This window comes from Stegostoma tigrinum, chromosome 24 (genome assembly GCF_030684315.1).
Source record: "Stegostoma tigrinum isolate sSteTig4 chromosome 24, sSteTig4.hap1, whole genome shotgun sequence".
NCBI lineage: Eukaryota > Metazoa > Chordata > Chondrichthyes > Orectolobiformes > Stegostomatidae > Stegostoma > Stegostoma tigrinum.
The window spans coordinates 33,595,415-33,615,034 of NC_081377.1; the positions used below are offsets into that span (position 1 = coordinate 33,595,415).

General features: G+C 39.8%; 1 protein-coding gene across 1 annotated transcript; it reads left to right on the forward strand.

The window, feature by feature from the left end:
• Nucleotides 1-1,571: 1,571 nt before the first annotated feature.
• Nucleotides 1,572-17,843, forward strand: pdia6 (protein disulfide isomerase family A, member 6). Its single transcript, XM_048558233.2, has 13 exons — nt 1,572-1,973; nt 3,670-3,808; nt 5,624-5,681; nt 6,774-6,900; nt 7,454-7,560; nt 9,263-9,393; nt 13,083-13,197; nt 13,456-13,599; nt 14,608-14,692; nt 14,934-15,006; nt 15,193-15,351; nt 16,322-16,418; nt 16,927-17,843. Exons 1-13 carry the CDS (start codon nt 1,952-1,954, stop codon nt 16,993-16,995), a joined length of 1,326 nt encoding a protein of 441 aa, XP_048414190.1. The 5' UTR covers nt 1,572-1,951; the 3' UTR covers nt 16,996-17,843.
• The last annotated feature ends 1,777 nt before the right edge of the window (nt 17,844-19,620 follow it).

The following is a 19,620-nucleotide window of genomic DNA, read 5'->3' on the forward strand; positions in this document are numbered from 1 at the left end:
GTTTGCGACTGGGAGGTGCAGTTGTTTATTGCGAACCGAGCGGAGGTGTTCTGCAAAGCGGTCCCCAAGCCTCCGCTTGGTTTCCCCAATGTAGAGGAAGCCACACCGGGTACAGTGGATGCAGTATACCACACTGGCAGATGTGCAGGTGAACCTCTGCTTAATGTGGAAAGTCATCTTGGGGCCTGGGATAGGGGTGAGGGAGGAGGTGTGGGGGCAAGTGTAGCATTTCCTGCGGTTGCAGGGGAAGGTGCCGGGTGTGGTGGGGTTGGAGGGCAGTGTGGAGCGAACAAGGGAGTCACAGAGAGAGTGATCTCTCCGCAAAGCAGACAGGGGTGGGGATGGAAAAATGTCTTGGGTGGTGGGGTCTCACCCATCCCTTCCTCCCATCCCAAGCCGCACCTCCATCTCCTACCTACTAACCTCATCTCACCTCCTTGACCTGTCCGTCTTCCCTGGACTGACCTATCCCCTCCCCACCTCCCCACCTATACTCTCCTCTCCACCTATCTTCTTTTCTCTCCATCTTCGGTCCGCCTCCCCCTCTCTCCCTATTTATTCCAGAACCCTCACCCCATCCCCCTCTCTGATGAAGGGTCTAGGCCCGAAACGTTAGCTTTTGTGCTCCTGAGATGCTGCTGGGCCTGCTGTGTTCATCCAGCCTCACATTTTATTATCACATTTTATTATCTTGGATTCTCTAGCATCTGCAATTCCCATTATCACAGTCCCCTAAACCTTATGGATTGCATCCGAGGATGTTAAAATGAGTAGCTACAAACGTAGTGCATTTACTGATTGTCATCTTTCAAGTATCCTGAGATTTTGGAAAGGACCCAGAAGATTGGAATACTGCTAATGTAACACCTTTATTTTCAAGGGGAGGAGACAGAGTAAGGTAACAAGGTCATTAAGCTTAACATGTCTTATTGGGAAAATGTTAGAGCTCATGTTAATATACTGCCTCCAATACCATGGTTTCTTCTTAAGTAGGCCAACATGTGGCACCTTAAACAGCATCTGAAAATCCAAATACATTACCTTCACTGTTTTCTTTTCACCGATCCTCCTTGTTACTGCCTCAAAGAATTCTATTAAATTTGTCTGGCATAATTCGCCTTTGCAAACTCTTGCTAACTCTGAATGATCATATTATGTATTTCTAAATGCTGTGGTATTACATACCTTATAATAGTCTAATAGATCTTTTTCTTATCCTCCCACACTGTCTCTCGATCTCGTCTTTCCATTCTCTCTTTCGCCACCCATCACTATCTCTTCCACTATTTATCTCTCTCCTATTCTTCAACTTTGTATATTTCTCTCTTTATCTCCTACTGTCTGTCTCTGGAGCTGTCCACCCAATCTCTCCTATTCTATTTTTCACTTCCACTTCCTCTATTTGTCCCTATCTTCCTATTCCTCTCCCTTCTTCACCATTTCCAGCATTCCCACTACTCCCCTTCTCTACCTGTTGCATTGCTGAACTCAGCCAGCGGCGCCGCTGCTGCTGACACGTGTCCGTTTATTGATTGGTGAAAGCCGTGGAAGCCGCGGTGAAGTCACAAAGAAGCAACAGCCAATGGGCGGCGGCCACGGCAGGAGCAGGAACGCGCTGTGCCGAGCGTGACCAGTAAAGCGACTAATCAGGCTGGTCAGAAGCAGCTGTCCGAGAGAGCTAGGGGTCAACCGATTGGCCGGAGGCAGCTGCTCAACACACTGACCACAAGCGAGAGGGGAGTTACCCGACTGGCCGGAGGCAGCTGCCCGACACACTGACCACCCGCGAGAGAGGGACTGGCTGGAGGTGCGCCCGTGAGGTAGGGACTAACCGCCGGTGCTCGCCGACTGAGACAGGGCCCAAGCTCCAGTTCGCCACCGCCTCCCTTTCTTCACCGACCAGCGCAACCGGATCACCTAGGTGCCAACTAAGCAGCTCAGGAGCAGCGAGATGGGGCTGCTTCGTGTGCTCGGTGAGTATCTGCCACTCTACCTTTTACATCGTAAAGGACGCGAATCTTTGAAACGGAGAAATGCACTGACTGACATCCCTTGGCCTTGCGACTTGGTATCCAAACATACCCGCACCCCATGGACACGCGGGAAGGCCGTCCTGCCTCATTTGAGTAACGTTAAAGTCTGATGTCTGGCTAGTTACGCCAAAAGGTCGAGGAAATCTTTTAGTGGGTCCAATTAATGCAACATATGAGATGTGAAGGATATGTGTTGCTATAAACTTACTAAAATGTTCACTCGCTTTCCCCAACACGACTTATTTTTGAATGGAGTTTGCTTTTTTCCCCCCTTGCAGGTACTCCAAAGTTGTTCTGTGATTTTTTTATAATGCAAATATGTCGGGTGAAGTTTCATGAATCTACAATTATAGTATTCTTGAACCTCGTGAAAACTTTGATTTTTGGAACTGCAAATTGACATTAACGTAAAGCAGCTTCTATGTGCTAAAGTGACTCAGTGAAACTTGATATAAAACGATTCTAGCCTTCTAAGATTTTTCCAGAAGGAAGTTGAGATTGTGCCTACTTCAAATGAGAAGTAATTACTGAGAATAAGCAAAATTTTGATCACAGCTAATGTTGCTAGGTATATTTTAATGTCTTGATAAAACAAGAAATCAAAAAAAATCATAGTATGTGCAAATATTTTGTTTGATGGGACTTGAGTGTCAGTGATACACTAGCCCTTATTGCCTATCCCTAATTGCCCAGAGGGTGATTGGGTTGCTATATTGCTGTGGGTCTCATGCAGCTTAACCAGGTAAGGAGGGCAAACCATTTTTCATCCAAAAGTTCTCTGAACATATTTTTTTGCCATCACCAAATCATCCGTAGCTTATTTTCATTTGTTAGTCCCCTCCATTAAACTAAGTAATCAAGTGATTAATTTAAATACACTGCTCCTTTTAAGGAAATACAGCCTAAAGGACACTAGTGAACTAGATCAACAATTATTGCATGTTTTCCCCTAGGCAAACTTTAAATGACATGTTAAAACTTGATTCAGCACTCTAGTCAGGGGCTATTCCAGTGAACCTTAATCAAGTTAATTTTTCAATCAAAAATTGTGACCAGATTTCTGCAGTTTACACGGTTGGTTAAACTTTTTTTAATAGTATTGTGTTGCATATGCTGTTGTGAACTTAGGCCTAAAGTGAGTGTGCAGAGGAAGGAAGAATATTTTTGTGTGGAGGAAAAGTGGACACAACATATAGTTTAACTGGCTCAATCTGCATTATGCTGCAGTTTAATTTTAAATGTTAAATATTCCTATAGAGTTTACATTAACTGTAGAATCACTAATGGAGTTTTCTTGGCTTGTTAACTAGTTCTAATCACTGAATTAATATCTAGAAAGAAATGTATGATTTTGAAACGTACGTTGCTCCGTAAGCCACTAATTTTGAGTTACACAACCTTTCTAAGATTTGCATGACAAACCTGGCACAACTTTTGAAGTTCAATGATATGTTTGTAGTGTTGTATAAGATGTATGTTTCATCAGCAAATGTTATACTGAATTTATGCAAGGAATGACTTGGAAAAACTTATTTAAATTTTTTAAAAGTTTTTTTGTGGGCATGTTTTTGATCCAGCTATATCTGCAGTATCAACATTCTGAATCTAACATTGATGTCCTGTTTTGCTTTGGCAGGTATTTTTGGGTCTTTGCTGGTTACTGTTCATGCTCTCTACTCAGCAAGTGATGATGTTGTAGAACTAACCCAAAGTAACTTCAACAGAGAAGTAATCGAAAGTGATGAACTTTGGTTGGTGGAGTTTTATGCACCATGGTAAGTCAAAATGACACCAATTTGATCATTGGCACATGCTACACCTTGTTAATTATGAATCAGGTCATGGTGAGTGTGAATGCTACTACTGTAGCCTATTGTTTTACAGCCTCATGGTATTCCCCTCCCATTTTATTGTTTTGTATTTTACTTTGTATACAGCATTTAAAACAGACAAGCTTAAGGGAAAGAAGTATGCATTTACCCTTGTTTATGATAATAGCCATCCAGTTTAAAACTGGCACTTAAAATGGTGATAATGTTTGAGTTCATTGCACATGAGTAGTGCTCCATGCTGCTTTTGCAGACTAAGCAGAAAACCTAATTATTTGGATTTAAGGTAATCCCAGAAATAATGTAGATCAAAGGTAGTCTGATATTTTTTCCATAAGGAAATTCAAATGTAAATGTCATTTCTAAAAGTCTCTAAGAAATATCTAGGTCAGATTGATCCAGCTAAATGTCAGACAGTATAATTGTGTGTAAAATTTGCTTTTCTCAGCAGTAGGAGTTTGTTCTCTTCCCCTTCTGAGTAAATACATGATGTTTGCCACATCTTGCAGGATGAAAGTGAACAATTTTGTTCATCGTAACATTTACCTGAAACATTTCTTTAGGAGCTCAATTTCAATTGTCCCATGAATGTTTGCTAGAGAGAGAGTAGAATTAAGCTGAATGGACAGAACAGATTCTATTAATGCACTTTTTGGTTTTCTTAAAGGCATTATACAAAGATTATTTTCCTCATTGTTTTGAAAGTCATTAAATCATGCAAACTGAAATAGCATAAAAGCATGTTTCAGATCTTTTGTAGTGTTATAAAAGATTGCCTGCTTAGAGCATATGATGGCCCAGGAATTGTAAATCCATATTAAGATTCTGTAACAGGTTATCTTGTCTACTGAATTCTTTGGTCGTCTAACTTATAGGTCATGTCTACATACTCACCTTGACAAATGACAAGCGTATATAATGATGAGCAGGTGATCAGCGAACTGCACTTCATGACACAGTTTATTAGACTAAAGTGTCATCTTTGTCTAAGCTACAAGCTTATTCTTGTAACTAATTTCTTGGTTTTGTCCCCGACCACTCTTTAGAACTGAAACAGACCTCTTCCATTCAAAGTTAATTTATGACTTGCCATACCTCCGTCATTGCTACGTAACCATCTCTTCCTTGTGCTAACTAGTAAAGCTCTACATGTGCTGTTGCTCTGAAACATGATTATTAAATTCCTAATCACTCGTCACCCTTTAATGTCAGCTGTCTGAAACTTTGTCCAATTGTAAGTCCTTACACGCCTCTTGGTCTTTGAGTGCCACTAAGTGTTAGCTCAGTAAACTTCCAGGTCAGGATCTGAGATCAGTATATGCTTTATTTAAATAAATATTTTAAATTTTCCAACTTTTGCAAATCCGATCTTGAACGTCTATGGTTGGATTGTCTGAAATACAGCTCATTCTCTGACACTTCGTTGAAATTACTTGTGTTTGCAAGATAATTACTGCAGGCAGAAAATGCAGCTTTAAAAAAATAAAAGCATGACAACACTTGAACTTCTTTGCTTAACTGCAATTTTTTGGTAACTTAACATTCTTTGCTTCACTGAATATGGAAAATCTAAGTGAAATCCATGCTTTAAAAATGGAATCTGATCATTTTGTTGGTAAATATGTACAAAAGTACTAGCATTCAAAGTTGTTCACTCATAGCTGTAGTAATTGTTTATCTTTAGTCATGCATTTATAATAGTGAATATTGAGCACTCTTTGTTTGAACCTGATTTTAGTTGACTGTCTTGTCCTGTTTCAGGTGTGGACATTGTCAGAATTTGGCCCCAGAGTGGAAGAAAGCTGCATCAGCCTTGAAGGTTTATAATGAATTGCATGCAACTTAATGAACTTTTTGACTATGAATTGTGTTTCAGATTAACTGTTTGGAAATGAGAAATATTTTAGCTTTATTGGAATACTTGTATTGACAGTGCTTTTAGGAAGGATGTAAAGTCATTCAGAGGCTGTGGTGTGGAGGTGATTTTCTAGAATTTTTCAAGATGAGAGATTTTAGCTACAAAATAAGTTGGAGAAGGAGGTTTGTTCTCCTTGGAGCAAAGATGATTGAGGTGACAGGATGGATGTTCACAAAGTTATTACAGGGTTAGATAAGATAGATAAAAGCTTTTCCCATTAAGAGATGGTACAAGGACTAGGAGGACACTTTTTTTAAGATTCTGGGCAACAGCTATGGAACCTCTTGTATAGCAAGTGTAATGTTTTAACTCATTGCTTTGGGTGGTGTCAAAGTGTCCAGTGATTAGTGAGGTGCCATTCAGTTGTAGAGGACCTTGGAGTATCATGTGCAGTATTGGTATCCTTCTCTGATGAATGATCCTCTGGTATGGAGGAAGTGCAACTAAGGCTTACCAGATTGGTTCCTGAGATGATGGGACCGATGTAGTAAGGGAAATTAGAGCTATAGTCACTGGTGTTTAGAAGGATGAAGGGTAATCTTGTGGCATTGAGGAAGACAAACACAGGAAGGATGTTCCCAATGACTGGAGTCCAGAACCAGAAGTCTGAAGGATAAGGGGTGTAGGCAATTGGTACTGAATGAGCAATTCTGAGAGAACCTGTGGAATTCTCTGCCATAGAATAGTTGATGCTAAAACACTGTTTTCAAGAAGTTGATCGATATAGGCCTTGGGGTTGAAAGGTTCAGAGGCTATGAGGAGAATATAGGAACAGGGTACCAAGTTGAATGATTGTATTGAATGCTAGAGCAGGCTGTCAGAGCTGAGGCCCCCTTCTCATGTGTTCTATCTTTCTATGCTAACCAAGTGTTTCTTAGTGATGGGGTGCTGTGCTGTAGAATGTACAAGAAATGGTGTTTTGCAATCCCTTGAGACTTCATTGAAGAAAAGATGAAATTATGACTTTGCTTTATGACTCTTGTAATATTGCAGGGAATAGTGAAGGTTGGGGCCGTGGATGCAGACAAGCATCAGTCTCTTGGTGGACAGTATGGCATTCAGGGATTCCCAACTATCAAGCTATTTGGAGTAAATAAGAATAAACCAGATGATTATAATGGTAAGAAAAATTATGTGGCGATACTTGAATCAGTCAGATTACTAAAGATTATAACAGTTCAATTTGAAAACTTAAAGGGTGATTCAGTAGCTGAAAAAGTTCAGAGTTAAACAGCACACACTTAAAAGGGAATTTCTCTCCGACTGTACTTGAGCCAGTGGTTCATTAAGACTTGAAGTGATATGTAGCCTGTCCTTTTTTAGTCTTTTTCTACATGCAAAAGTAATCAACGGTTCCAGCCTAAGTGTTGTTTATCCTGAAAAAACTGTTAAAATTTGCCATGTTTTAGGAGTGCTAAATGCTTGTTTATTTGAAGTACCAAATCTCTAATTGAAAGCTACTGTTGTAATTGCATGACTAAATTGTAAAAAGCTGAATTAAATCAGGGGCTTATGTTTTAACGGAGTGCATTACATTGTCATTTTTAATTCACTTAATCATTGTGATGTTAAATTTTTTTTTAACTTTTGTGGAGGCTGGCTCCTGTTGTAAATTCATGAACTGCAACTTAATTCAAGAAATACATTGTAAGATTGTCATTGATTACATGCAGGTGCCAGATCAGCTCAAGGGATCACAGATGCAGCCATTAATTCTTTAAGGTCAATTGTCCGAGATAGACTCGGAGGCAAGAGCAGCTCAAGTTCTTCTGGGAGAAAGGTAAAAGTCTCTTAATGTGTTTGTACTGACAAATATACTTGTGCCGATTGTGATTTTGTTTTATCTTAAACAAACCTAGACACTGAATGCATGTAGAGAAACAGCACATCCGTCACCCAAGAATGAATGTCAGGCAGCACACTTGAGTAAACTAGCTACAAGTTCACAACATGGAAATACTTGGCAGCCAGCAGCCGTTCTATTATGGTTAGCAACAATCGGCCTCTTTGCGCTGCCAGGAGGGGGAGTGGAGGGCTTCTGTTTTGCCATTGGAAGGCAACAAATAGGCTTTTGAGGGGGGCACAAGAGTTGTTTAGTTTGGGAGAAAACTGGTATTGCAAGAAGATAGAATGTGGCTTCATGGTGTGTGGAAGAAAGAAGAAACCTGCAATCTGGGAAAAAAATGTTTGTTTGACATGGTGGCTTTTTGTGCATAGAAAAGCCACGCTTTGTGCTGCGGCTTTAAGTTTAATGGTGTTGATGATTGAGGATGACTTCCAATTGGGGGGGTATGGTGAGGTGAGGAAACGATCCACTGCCAGATCTGTACATTTTTCCACATGAGTCAAGTGATGTTTGAAGAGGTGACTGGGTGAGATGCTCAGATTTTCATATGCTCCTTTGTATACTTTGCGTTTACATAGGCTTGGTGGAAACGGTCAAGGTAATTGGTTGACACCTTTGCAGATGCTGTTTTTGAGTAAGTGATTCCTGTGAGTGGGAATTGCTCTTTTTTTTTCAGAAAAGCTTTGAGGATGCCTTTGAAGCACTTCCTGTGCCGTCCTGATAACTACTTGCTGTGATGATGCTTGGAATAGTGAGCTTGTTTTGAGAATCTTACCAAACATGCAGACACTGTCCATCTGTGGCAAAACAATTTGCAGAGGCACTACTCGTGATATTTGGACCGGACTGGGGTTAAATCAGATTAGGTGGTCCAGCAGTCATTGGTTCCTGTCATGGTGCAGATGTTGCAAGCATCTTTGTCTCTTGTTGAGATGCTGTTGAGTAGGTGCCAGTGTCCAGACTGACGAAGTTGCCATGGTATCTCTTATTTGTTGCTCTGGCACAATAGTGTTGTTTGCCTTTGGCATTTTGTCAGAAAGGGGATTCCTTTTTGTTTGTCATCCCTAAACCTTCCTTGCTAATCGCACCTTTTCAGAGATTTGGAATCACCAATCAGAATCAGGATTGACATGGCACAGTGACTGAGGAAGTAGTAAAAATCTGTTTTAGCCTCATCCATTTTTTTCCAGGGTAGGGATGTACGCATTGACTAATGTAATAGGAACTGCAGTGGCTGGAGAATCTGAGATAACAAGGTGTACAGCTGGATGAACACAGCAGGCCGAGCAGGAAGCCTGACATTGTGGGCCTAGACCCTTCCGTCAGCCTTTCTGCTCCTATGATTCTGTTTGGCCTGCTGTGTTCATCCAGCTCTACACCTTTATCTCGCATTGACTGATGTGTTGCTTCTGGGTTAGATCTAGCTGAAGGGTCATAAGGCATTTATTCTAGAGGGGACCTTGCTGAGACTTGCATCTAGACTTGTTTTTTAAATGACTAATCCATGCAGTCTGCATTCTTCCTCAGACATCCACGTCTGGAATAATATCTGTCACCTGTCCTAGTCATCCTCATTTACTTGTTTGCTGAGCTGTTCAATTCTTTAGATGTAACTTTTTAACCTTCTTGCTTACAGAGCAGTGACAGTGGATCTGGTAAAAAAGATGTGATCGAATTGACTGATGACACCTTTGACAAAAATGTAATTGGCAGCAGTGACATTTGGATGGTGGAGTTCTATGCACCATGGTGTGGGCACTGCAAGAGGTACCCAATCACTTTTTGTAAAGTATACTAGGGAGAAAATTGCTATTGTTATACTATTCAGTGTCATACTGAAGTGTTCTGAAGAATTCCAAAGGGTTAGAGCAGTAAGATTTTGAAGGAATTTTTTAAAGTAAACATGAAGTTGTTAGTATCTTATTGCGTATCATTTTTCAGTAATGAGCACCTGTTCTTCAGAATTTCTTAACTGCAGTCAGATACTTGTGCTGTGACATGACATTTGATTTCATCACTTTGTTTTCACTTTCAAAGTCTTTTTTTTGTTGATTGATTGTATTGATTCAGTAAATAGTCCAGAGATGAGGCCATGAAGTATAGGAGAAGAAATAGGCAATTCAGCCCATTCATTCTGCTCTAGTTGATGAGCCCATGACTGATCAGATAATCCTCTGGTTCACAGTCCTGATGCCCTAATGGATTGGGAACCGGAAGACCAATGCCTCCTAGAATAAAAAGATAGCAGGAAAGAACTCAAACAAGCTGAAAAGGTACCAAGAAATGTCTCTGGCAGACAGGATTAAGGAAAATTCCAAGGCCTTTTTATAAATGAGGAGTGAGAGAGTAGGTAGCGAAAGGTCAGGTCCACTCAAAGACAAAGGAGTGAAATTGTGGAGCTGGAGGAAGTGGGTGAGGTCCCGACATTTGCACTGGTATTCACAAGGGAGAAGGACGTAGTGAGTCTTGGAAGGAAGATGTTGATGTTCTAAGACATTCTGGATTTTTTTTTAAGATTAAAAAGTGGTGTTGGGGCCTTTGAAAAGCATTAACACATGAGTCTCCAGGATCAGATGGGACTGCCACAGAATGCTGAGGGAGGCAGGTGAGGAATTTGCTTGGGCCTTCCTTTGTATCCTTTTCAGTCACAAGAAAGGTCCCAGAAGACGAGAGAATAGCATCTTACAAACTTTGGTTTGAGTTTTTTTTGTCATGTCCTCAAAGGTGATTGAGGGCAAGATGACTTTTCGACAAGGTCCTTCATAATCTGATACAAAAGGTGAAGTCACATGGGAGCCACAGTGAGCTGGATACAGAAACAGTAAGAACTGCAAGTGCTGGAGTCAGAGACAATATAGTGTGGAGCTGGAGGAACACAGCATGTCAGGCAGCCTTAGAACAACAAGAAAGTTGAAGTTTTTGGCCAGGAGAAGAGTCCTGACCCAAAACATCAACTTTCCTGCTTCTCTGCTGCCTGGCCTGCTGTGTTCCTGCAGCTCCACATGATGTTGTCTCTGAACTGGCTTAGTCATAGACAGTAAGGGTGGAAGGGTTTTTTTTGGTCTAGAGATCAGGAATCAGTGCTGGGACTCTGGTTGTTTGGCACATACACAAATGATTTGGAGAAAACTAGTCACAGCACGGAAGTAGGCCCTTCAGCCCAACTTGTCTATGCCGAGCAGGTTTCCTAAACTGAGCCAATCCTGTTTTTGCCTCTGGGTCTGTATCCCTCTAAACCTTTCCTTTTCTGTGTACCTATCCAAATGGCTTAAAAGTTGTAATTGTACTTTCTACTTGTCTGGTAGTTCATTCCATATGTGCACCATCCTCTGGCAAAAATAGCTCCTTGTGTCCCCTTTTTTTTAAATTCTTTCCCTGCTTATTGTAAACACATGCCCTCTAGTTTTGGACTCCCTTACCTTGGGGCCTATCTACTTTATCTGTGCCCCTTGTGATTTTTATAAACTTGGGTAAGGTCGCCCCTAAGCCTCCTACGTTCCAAGGAACAAAGTCCCAGCTGCTCCTGCTAATTCAAACCCTCCAGTCTCCGTTACGTCCTTAATCTTTTTTGTACCCTTTGCCGTGTAATAACATCCTATGACAGGATGACCAGAATTGTACACAGTCCTCCCATGTGGCTTTACCAGTGCCTCATACATCTGTAACACCACGTGTACTCAGTGCTGTGACTAATGAAAGCAACATGGCAAATGCCACTTTCACCACCCAGTCAATCTGCAACGCTGCTTTCAAGGAACGATGTACGTGCACCCCTAGGTCTTTGTTCAACAACATTCCTCAGGCCCCTACCATTAACCTTTTTGTATTTGCCCACTGGCCCAGTTGATCAAGATCCCATTGTACTCTTAGATAACCACCTTCTTCACATTGCACTATATCACCAATTTTGGGGTCAAACTTAGTAAACATGCCTCCTAATTTCTCATCCGAATTATTTATTAAATAAAGTGGGCCCAGTACCAATCCTTGTGGTACACTGCTGGTCACAGGCCTCCAGTCTGGACGACAGTTCTGTACTACCATCCTCTGCCTTCAACTGTGAAGTCAATTTTGTATCCGAGTGGCTCGCTGTCCCTGGAGCCCATGTGATCTAACCTTGTCTAAAAGCCCTGCTAAAGTACCTGTAGATAACACCTGCTACTCTACCTTTGTATAGGTGGCCTAATTAAGTTTGCAGGTGACCCAAAGATTGAGGAGCTGTGGAAAGTGAGGTGGATTGTCAGGATGTGACAGAGTATGGGCTGGAGACTTGGCAGATGGAGTTTAATCCACACAATATGAGGTGATGTATTTTGCGAGATGTAATGCAGGATGAAATTTAAACAGTAAATGGCAAACGCTTAGTCATATCAACATAGGTTTAAGGTAAAAGGGGGTAAGTTTTTTTAAAAGGAGATGCAAGAAGCAGATTTTTACAGAAAGTGCTGAGTATCTTGAATGTGCTGTCAGCAGACATGGCGGAGGTGGATATCATAACAGTTTAGGAGGTATCTTGACCTATATAAACAGGCAGAGAATAGAGGGATAGTAAAGTGTGAAGCTGGATGATGACCCTCTGAAGGGTCTAGGCCTGAAACGTCAGCATTTGTGCTCCTGAGATGCTGCTTGGCCTGCTGTGTTCATCCAGCTTCACACTTTATTATTTTGGATTCTCCAGCATCTGCAGTTCCCATTATCTCTGAGAGAATAGAGGGATATGCACGGCGTAGAGTCAAAAGGGCCTTAGTTTGAAAAGGCATCATGTCGGGGCTGTCTCTTGTGGGCTAATGAGCCTGTTCCTGTGCTGGACTGTTAGTCTTTGAAATGCTTGGTTTTGACACTTTCCACAATTTTTTAATTGCCTTTCAATATATGAAGAATGATAACTGCTAGGTACTAGAAAGTAACCTCTGCCTAAGAAGCTGGTCATCAGGAGTCTTTGCTATTCAGGCAATGTAAAATAGTTGGAATAGGGTTGGGCTAAGAGGGTGGTGGTACATTGTTTTTAGTTTTGCTTTACTCAAACTTTAAGTTGCTTGTGAAACTTATTGATTCTGTGCACTTGCATGGAGTTCCCTGTACTAATAAATGCTATAGATTGGCTGCTGAGTTTCTGAATTAATGTATTACATTCTTTTACTTGTGTGTAAAATTATGAAGTCAGTCGTCATCTACATCTGGCCAATTAAGACTTCAGATGTAACATTTTTTTTATTAAATTGTACTATTAGACACTCATTGGGCATGTGATTTCAATACATGTTTGCACATCTGCCCATTCCATTGGTTGTTTTTATGGTATTGGTAATTTGGTTTCCCAGACTAATGATTCCACTGGGTCTCATGCTTAATACATCATGCTGTTTTTATTAATTACCTAAGTCAAGAGTTCTGAGCAGATGAAATATGTAACACTTTTTTTTTGTTTTCCTTTAAAACCTGATTGTGTTGTGAAGGTTGGAACCTGAGTGGGCTGAGGCAGCTTCCGAGGTGACAAGTCAGACTGGTGGCAAGGTGAAATTGGCAGCAGTGGATGCCACAGCTAATCAACTACTAGCCAGCCGGTATGGGGTAAGTGGACAGAAACTCAGCTTTGTAGCAGATAGTATAACTTGATACAATTTGGAGCCTTTTTATTTTTATAAAGCACATTGTTCTTCTTTGATGTAGAGCTTTACTTTTTGTGTTTCAAGTGTTGAGTTGCTATCTGTAAAGTTGCATATTGTTAAAAACATGGTTTTTAATGGTCTTTAAAATTTGATTTTAAACATATTAAATGTCAATCTGGTAAGAATGCTGCAAGGTTCCCTTTTATTATTCTGTCCACAGATCCGTGGGTATCCAACCATTAAAGTATTCCACAGAGATGAAGATGGTCCATATGACTATGATGGTGGAAGATCAAAAAGTGATATTGTTGCTCGTGCTCTCGAATTGTTTGCTGAAAATGCACCAGCTCCAGAACTGCATGAGGTATGGAGTGGATTGGAAAGTCAAACTACTTAACTTTATTTTGTACCCTTCAGTCTTTTCTGTCTGTGATATGGTCGTAACCTCATTTGGTGCACTCGAGACCAGATCTGGTGGTTTAATCATGCTCACAAAATGGAAGTGGTCCTCTGACACTTCTGCCTCCTGTTGCTGTGCATCTAGTTTGTGTTGAACCAAAGAATTTCATGCACTTGCATGCGCAATTGTACACATGTGGCCTTGGCTGAGATTTCCTTGCTATTTTATGGAAGGTATAAAAGTAGGGTAGTTAATGCCAACAATTCAAGTGCTGCAACTGTCAGTTCTTCTAAAAGCCCTCTGGCCTGCTTCTGGCAAGCTAGTTTGTGTGTATAAGAAACAAATTTTAGTGCTTGTACCATTTCAAGAATTTTGCATTTTCCCCAAAGCTATAATTATGTTGCCATAAATGCTTGGCTGAGATTCAAAAGCTCTAGTTATTGCAATAGTAGGTTGACGTGACAGTTTGACGTTTAAAGAGCACATTCAAGGGCTAACTGGCCAGCTGACTTTAATACGGAGTCTGGCTTTCTTTTCAAAAAAGAACTTTAAATGTCATTTTAAAGGCTTTAATATGTTTCACAAATGATAGTTTGTGCAACAATGAGAGCTATGGTACATAATTATTTTTGAGCTAGATGGCCTAATGAATAGGATGAAGTTGCCCATCCTGTGATTGTTTGCACTCTGCTTCAGTGGTAAATACAGCAAAATCATCCATTTTCCAATGGATGTTTTACTGGGGGTTTGGTTTGGCTAATCAGGAAATTTCCTGACTCAAGCCAACTCAGGTTCCCAACTAAGGTTTTGAACTCTCAGGTTCAATAATTGGTGGTTACCATTCTCCAGTCAAGGTTACAGTAACATTTTCAAATTACTGCTTGCCCTTTTTCTTAGTAAGTTGGCAAGGATCAAAACAAGTGCTGAATAAATTCATGTCTCAGTTAATATTCTATCTTTTTGAAAAAAAAGATTACTGACGAAGAGATCCTAAAGAAGACATGTGATGACCATCAACTGTGTATTGTTGCTGTATTGCCACATATTCTGGATACAGGTGAGCTTTAGTTCTTACTGTTACATGAAACACATGAAAACCAAGAATAGGAAAAGATTGACTGACTAGTCAGTGAAGCCTGTCTGTATTAATCTGGTGGGGTAAATGCAAGAAAAATCCTATACTCCTTTTATGGTTAGGTCAATCTTTTGCATTGAATGCCTGCCTATTTTTAAATGACAGTGATCTGTGAATACATTCTACTTGATCATCTAAGTAACTAGATTACATGTGTTTACAGGGGCTTCTGGGCGAAATGAATATTTGGCAGTACTAAAGACTATGGCCAACAAGTACAAAAAGAAATTCTGGGGGTAGGTATGATTAAATTTTTTTCCAAATGGAAACATGCAGTCAGATGTTTAGAGTCTTAATATGCTGATTGACTGTTTAAAATACTAAATATAAATAGCTGAACTGACAGTTTGAACCTTTTGTACTAATTACTGCTGTTTGTATTTGAATTCCTTCCAGTAATTGGTTTTTGTTTGTTTTTTCAGTTGGCTATGGACTGAGGCAGGTGCTCAGGCAGAACTTGAAGATTCTTTGGGTATTGGTGGATTTGGCTACCCAGCAATGGCTACAATTAATGCCAGGAAGATGAAATATGCTCTGCTGAAAGGCTCGTTTAGTGATCAGGGCATCAATGAATTTCTTAGGTAATTGTGTTTGACATTCAATCAAATGGGAAATGTTCTTTACATAAGCATGTCATAATCTGTCAGAGGGGACAAGGAAGACTTCAATAAGAAATTACCAATCACTGACTTTTTTTGTGCTTTCTTTTGGAGCTGTTGCAAATGGTCTAAAATAATGGCAACACTTAAATTTCTGATCCACATCTTCCAAAGGATCAAACTGTAGTTCGCTTATCTCAATTCATGGCCCAGGCACATGGTATTCCTCTTATTATTAAACAATCAGGAATCTTAACATTTTTTTTTCCTGTGATTTCCTCCTCTTCCCCCCCCCCCCCCCCCCCCCCAACCATGGAATAATTTTAAGTTGATTTTATTTGCCCAGCTTAATTGAAGACTAGTTCTTGGCCTCGTCTTCAGACTAGGCATTTTATGACCTTCTGGATTTTAATATTAAAGTTCAGCACCTTCAGCTCGAGTCCACCCCCATTCCTTCCATTTTTTTTCCCTAGCTTTACTGTTTGTAATCTCTGCCACCGTGTCCTCTGTCCCCTTTCCTGATTCCAATAGGACTATTTGTTCTTTCCTGTCTGGCCATTAGACACACCATTGTTCTCACATTTCTGGTCACTTAATCTGCACTAACAATACCCTTTCTCCCCCAGTTTCTCTTCTGCAACCCAACCCCCCCCACCCAATTATTACATAAATGCTATCCTCATTTAGGCTCAATGTTAACTTGCTCTGTCTCCATGAACTGCTGTCTGACCTGCACTGATCTGTAGCATATTTTTTTTTGGTACAGATTCTAGCATCTGTTGTAACTTGCTCCTAGTTCTTGGTAAACTTGTTGCCACTTGAGATGTGCATAAAATGTGTTGCACTTCTAGTTCATGAATTTCAAACTCTTTCTGAAATTATACTGTTTAACTTTTTAGTTGCTGCTTGTACTTTTCCAACTAAACTGCTTATGCTTTCAATTTCCTTGCAGGGAGCTATCAGTTGGAAGAGGCTCGACATCTCCTGTGAAAGGTGCTGCATTCCCAAAAATTAATGTAGTACAACCATGGGATGGCAAGGATGGTCAGGTGAGTTTTTCTATCACATCAACCTGTCCAGAGATGATGATGATGCAGTTCTGGAGCAGGTGGGACTCAAACCTGGGCTTGCTAGCTCTGTAATAGGGGCACTGAACAAATTATTTTCAGGTATGTACTCAATTAAATTTTGTATAGTCCAGTAGGGCAGATCTACAATGTTTAAAGTAGTAAAACCATATAGCTGTAGTGAGTGGAACAAAATGTCATACTTGCTAATCAGATTTCATCAAAAATGGAGGCTCATCAGTGCTCTCTAATGTGATTAAACAATAAAGTATAATGCTGACCATATGAGCTGCAAATCGTTTTAAAACCAGTTTGCATGCAGTTGGACCTGAACTTTAATTTGTGAAAAATGGACAAAAAGCTAGATGCAATTTTAATCGGACACAGGCATGCATTTGGCAAATTGTAGCAATACACCGTCGAGGTAACTAAACATTTATTATTTGGACTCATGTTACATACTGAACAAGTCTTTTTTAATCTTCCTCAGATGCCAGCAGAGGATGACATTGATCTAAGCGATGTGGATCTTGAGGATTATGACAAAGATGAGCTGTGAGCTGATTGTCCTCCCTCTTATTGGCAGACAGTAACCGTTGGAAGTACTGAACTTGTCATCTGTCTGCATTTGAGGCCTTGTGTCATTGTTCTAGCTCACTGTATTTCTACTGTGATCTGTAAATATGTTTCACTGGGTTTTTTCTATTTAAAGAAAAAGCAAATTGAATGTTGCAGTTATGTTTTAAATTTTCCACCTATTTTAAGTAAATTGATCTAACAGACCAAACAGCCATTTGTTATACCTGTTTGACTCTTAATTATTTGAATGGATTCTTATTTCTTTTGAGGGGATGAGGTGCAGATCTGCAAAATGCATTTAGACACTTCTACTTGTATTTGAGCAATCCTTATTCCAAAGAATGTAACCTGTTCTGCATAGGACAAGTGAAATCATGGTGATTACACTACTAAATGGGATTGATCATTTGGAACTTTGGATAGTGGAAAGACACCCCCCCCCCCCCGCCCCCCCCAAGCCGAACATGCATTTCAATAAATTTGGAGGATTCACATAGTTGAGTCAAGATTTTCTGGGGTGGCTACAGAGATCAAAGACTTGACTATGTTGAAGCTGTACACTGGAGACTCATCGTACTTTTAACCACAGCACAATGACATGATTGATTCCTGTGACAAACAAGCTTAATTCAGTTTCACTAAGATGAAGATAGTTGCAAATGTCAGTTTATTCTGGGTACTGTACAGAATCTACTTTGCAATATTCAGTTTTGCAATTGATGTCTGAGTATCATTATTACTTAATACCATGAAACATTTTCAATTCTGAAAGGTTTTCTTTGTATGTTTTTTGGTCTTTTCATTTTGTGAATGAAGACTTCATGATAACACTGAGCAATGGAGTCAGTTCTTAAACATCTGAAGTGGTTTCCTTTTTTGTAATGGGCAGTATTAAAGGAAAAGGTTAATATTTGTAAATGTTTTCTACAAATTACAACTCAATAATACCTGCTGTTGCTCCTGAGAACTGTGTAGACCATGGTCATACTTGAAAATGCCATTAGAGGTCACCATTCTGTGAAAGTAGATTAAGTAAAATTCAGGGAAGTCATTTTTAGTCCCGTGTTTCACTTTTCATCAAATCAGAATTACATTTCAGTTTGTCTACTGTTGTCAGTTTTTTTAACATGCTGATTTCTTTCTATTTTTCAGGATAATGAGAGAAGTTGTTTATTTAATTTTGCACCTGCAGATTTGAGTCAACTCAGACCAAGAGTGACCTTTTTTATATCGATCTCATGTATTTACACATGTAAAAATACAATTCTTAACCTCCTAGAAATGGGGAGAAAGGGTAAATTCTGATTTAAGACAACGGACAATACTAGGCCACCAGTTCAAGAATGCAGAATATAGATAGATGTGCATCATTTGAGTTGGGAGGTGGCTCTGGAAAGAAAAAGCATCATAATGTGTTTGAATCCCCTCCTCCTGTACAGATTTACAGGAAGATCCAAGCTATTCTTCTAATATGGTTATTTTCTTGATTTTAAGACTGAAGTGGGGGGGGGGAATAAATTACTTTTTGTTGCCATGAAATAACAGATGGCCTTGCTTTCATCTAATTGTTTCTTGCTGCCATTGATCACAAACTTGAATGTTGATTCATCAAACGTGGAATGTATGACAAGTTACATCTCTTGCTAGATAATGACTTTGAGTATCCATAAGTCTCTACAATCAGCAGAATTTACAGCTGATGTTTAACCTGGACAAAACTTAAATATTTACCTCACATGTATACCAAAAATAAGGATTCAGATACTACTTCTGATAATTGTGAAGTCTTTGATTTTTCTTTCTTGACTGTCTCTATCCAGGTCTGTAGATGTTCAGTGTAATGGACTGTTTGAACTTAGCTATGTAAATACTGAAAATTGGAACAGCTCCCACTTCAGGTGGCTGTTGCTAGTATAAAGAACTTTCGGAACAGAATGGATCTTCCACTCTGCTCCAGCCAACTAATTCCATCCTTACTACAGAAAAGGATTGCGTTCTGCTGTAGGATGACATTGTCTGTTTTCTACATACATTTTGTACCAAAATTCATCAATTGGTGTTGAAATTCAAGTTCATTATTTTTCATACAACTGGAAAATGATCAATGTTTGTCCCACCAGGATAAACAGAAGTTGGACCCAAGATCCAGCATTATCCAATTTGAGGCAACATTTATTGCATGCATGAAATTATAGGTAGAAGACAAGTTAATCTCAGATCTTTTGTCTCTGCATTAAGTGCAATTATTATTTAGTAAATGAATTGTTCTAAGCCACATTTAAAGGAGTGCTGTATGTTGAGGAAGAAATTCATGGTAAAGGATCTCTTTCCTTCTATTGAATGAGAATGTTAGAAGTGGCACTTGTTTGGTGAAGTAAGTGCTAGTCTCGTGTTCACTAATTTTGTAGAGGTTGTAACAACTTTAAATGAGGGGTGATCTATTTATCCAGACAATTGCAGGTTCACTTTCAACAATGGCTAGGGATATTACATGCATATTTAACAATGTTCAAATACTGATTTAAGAATCAACTTGGGGAATTTTATTTTGTTTGAAATAAAATGCAAAATGTTTTCTTTACCAATCCTGAGGTACACCATCTTT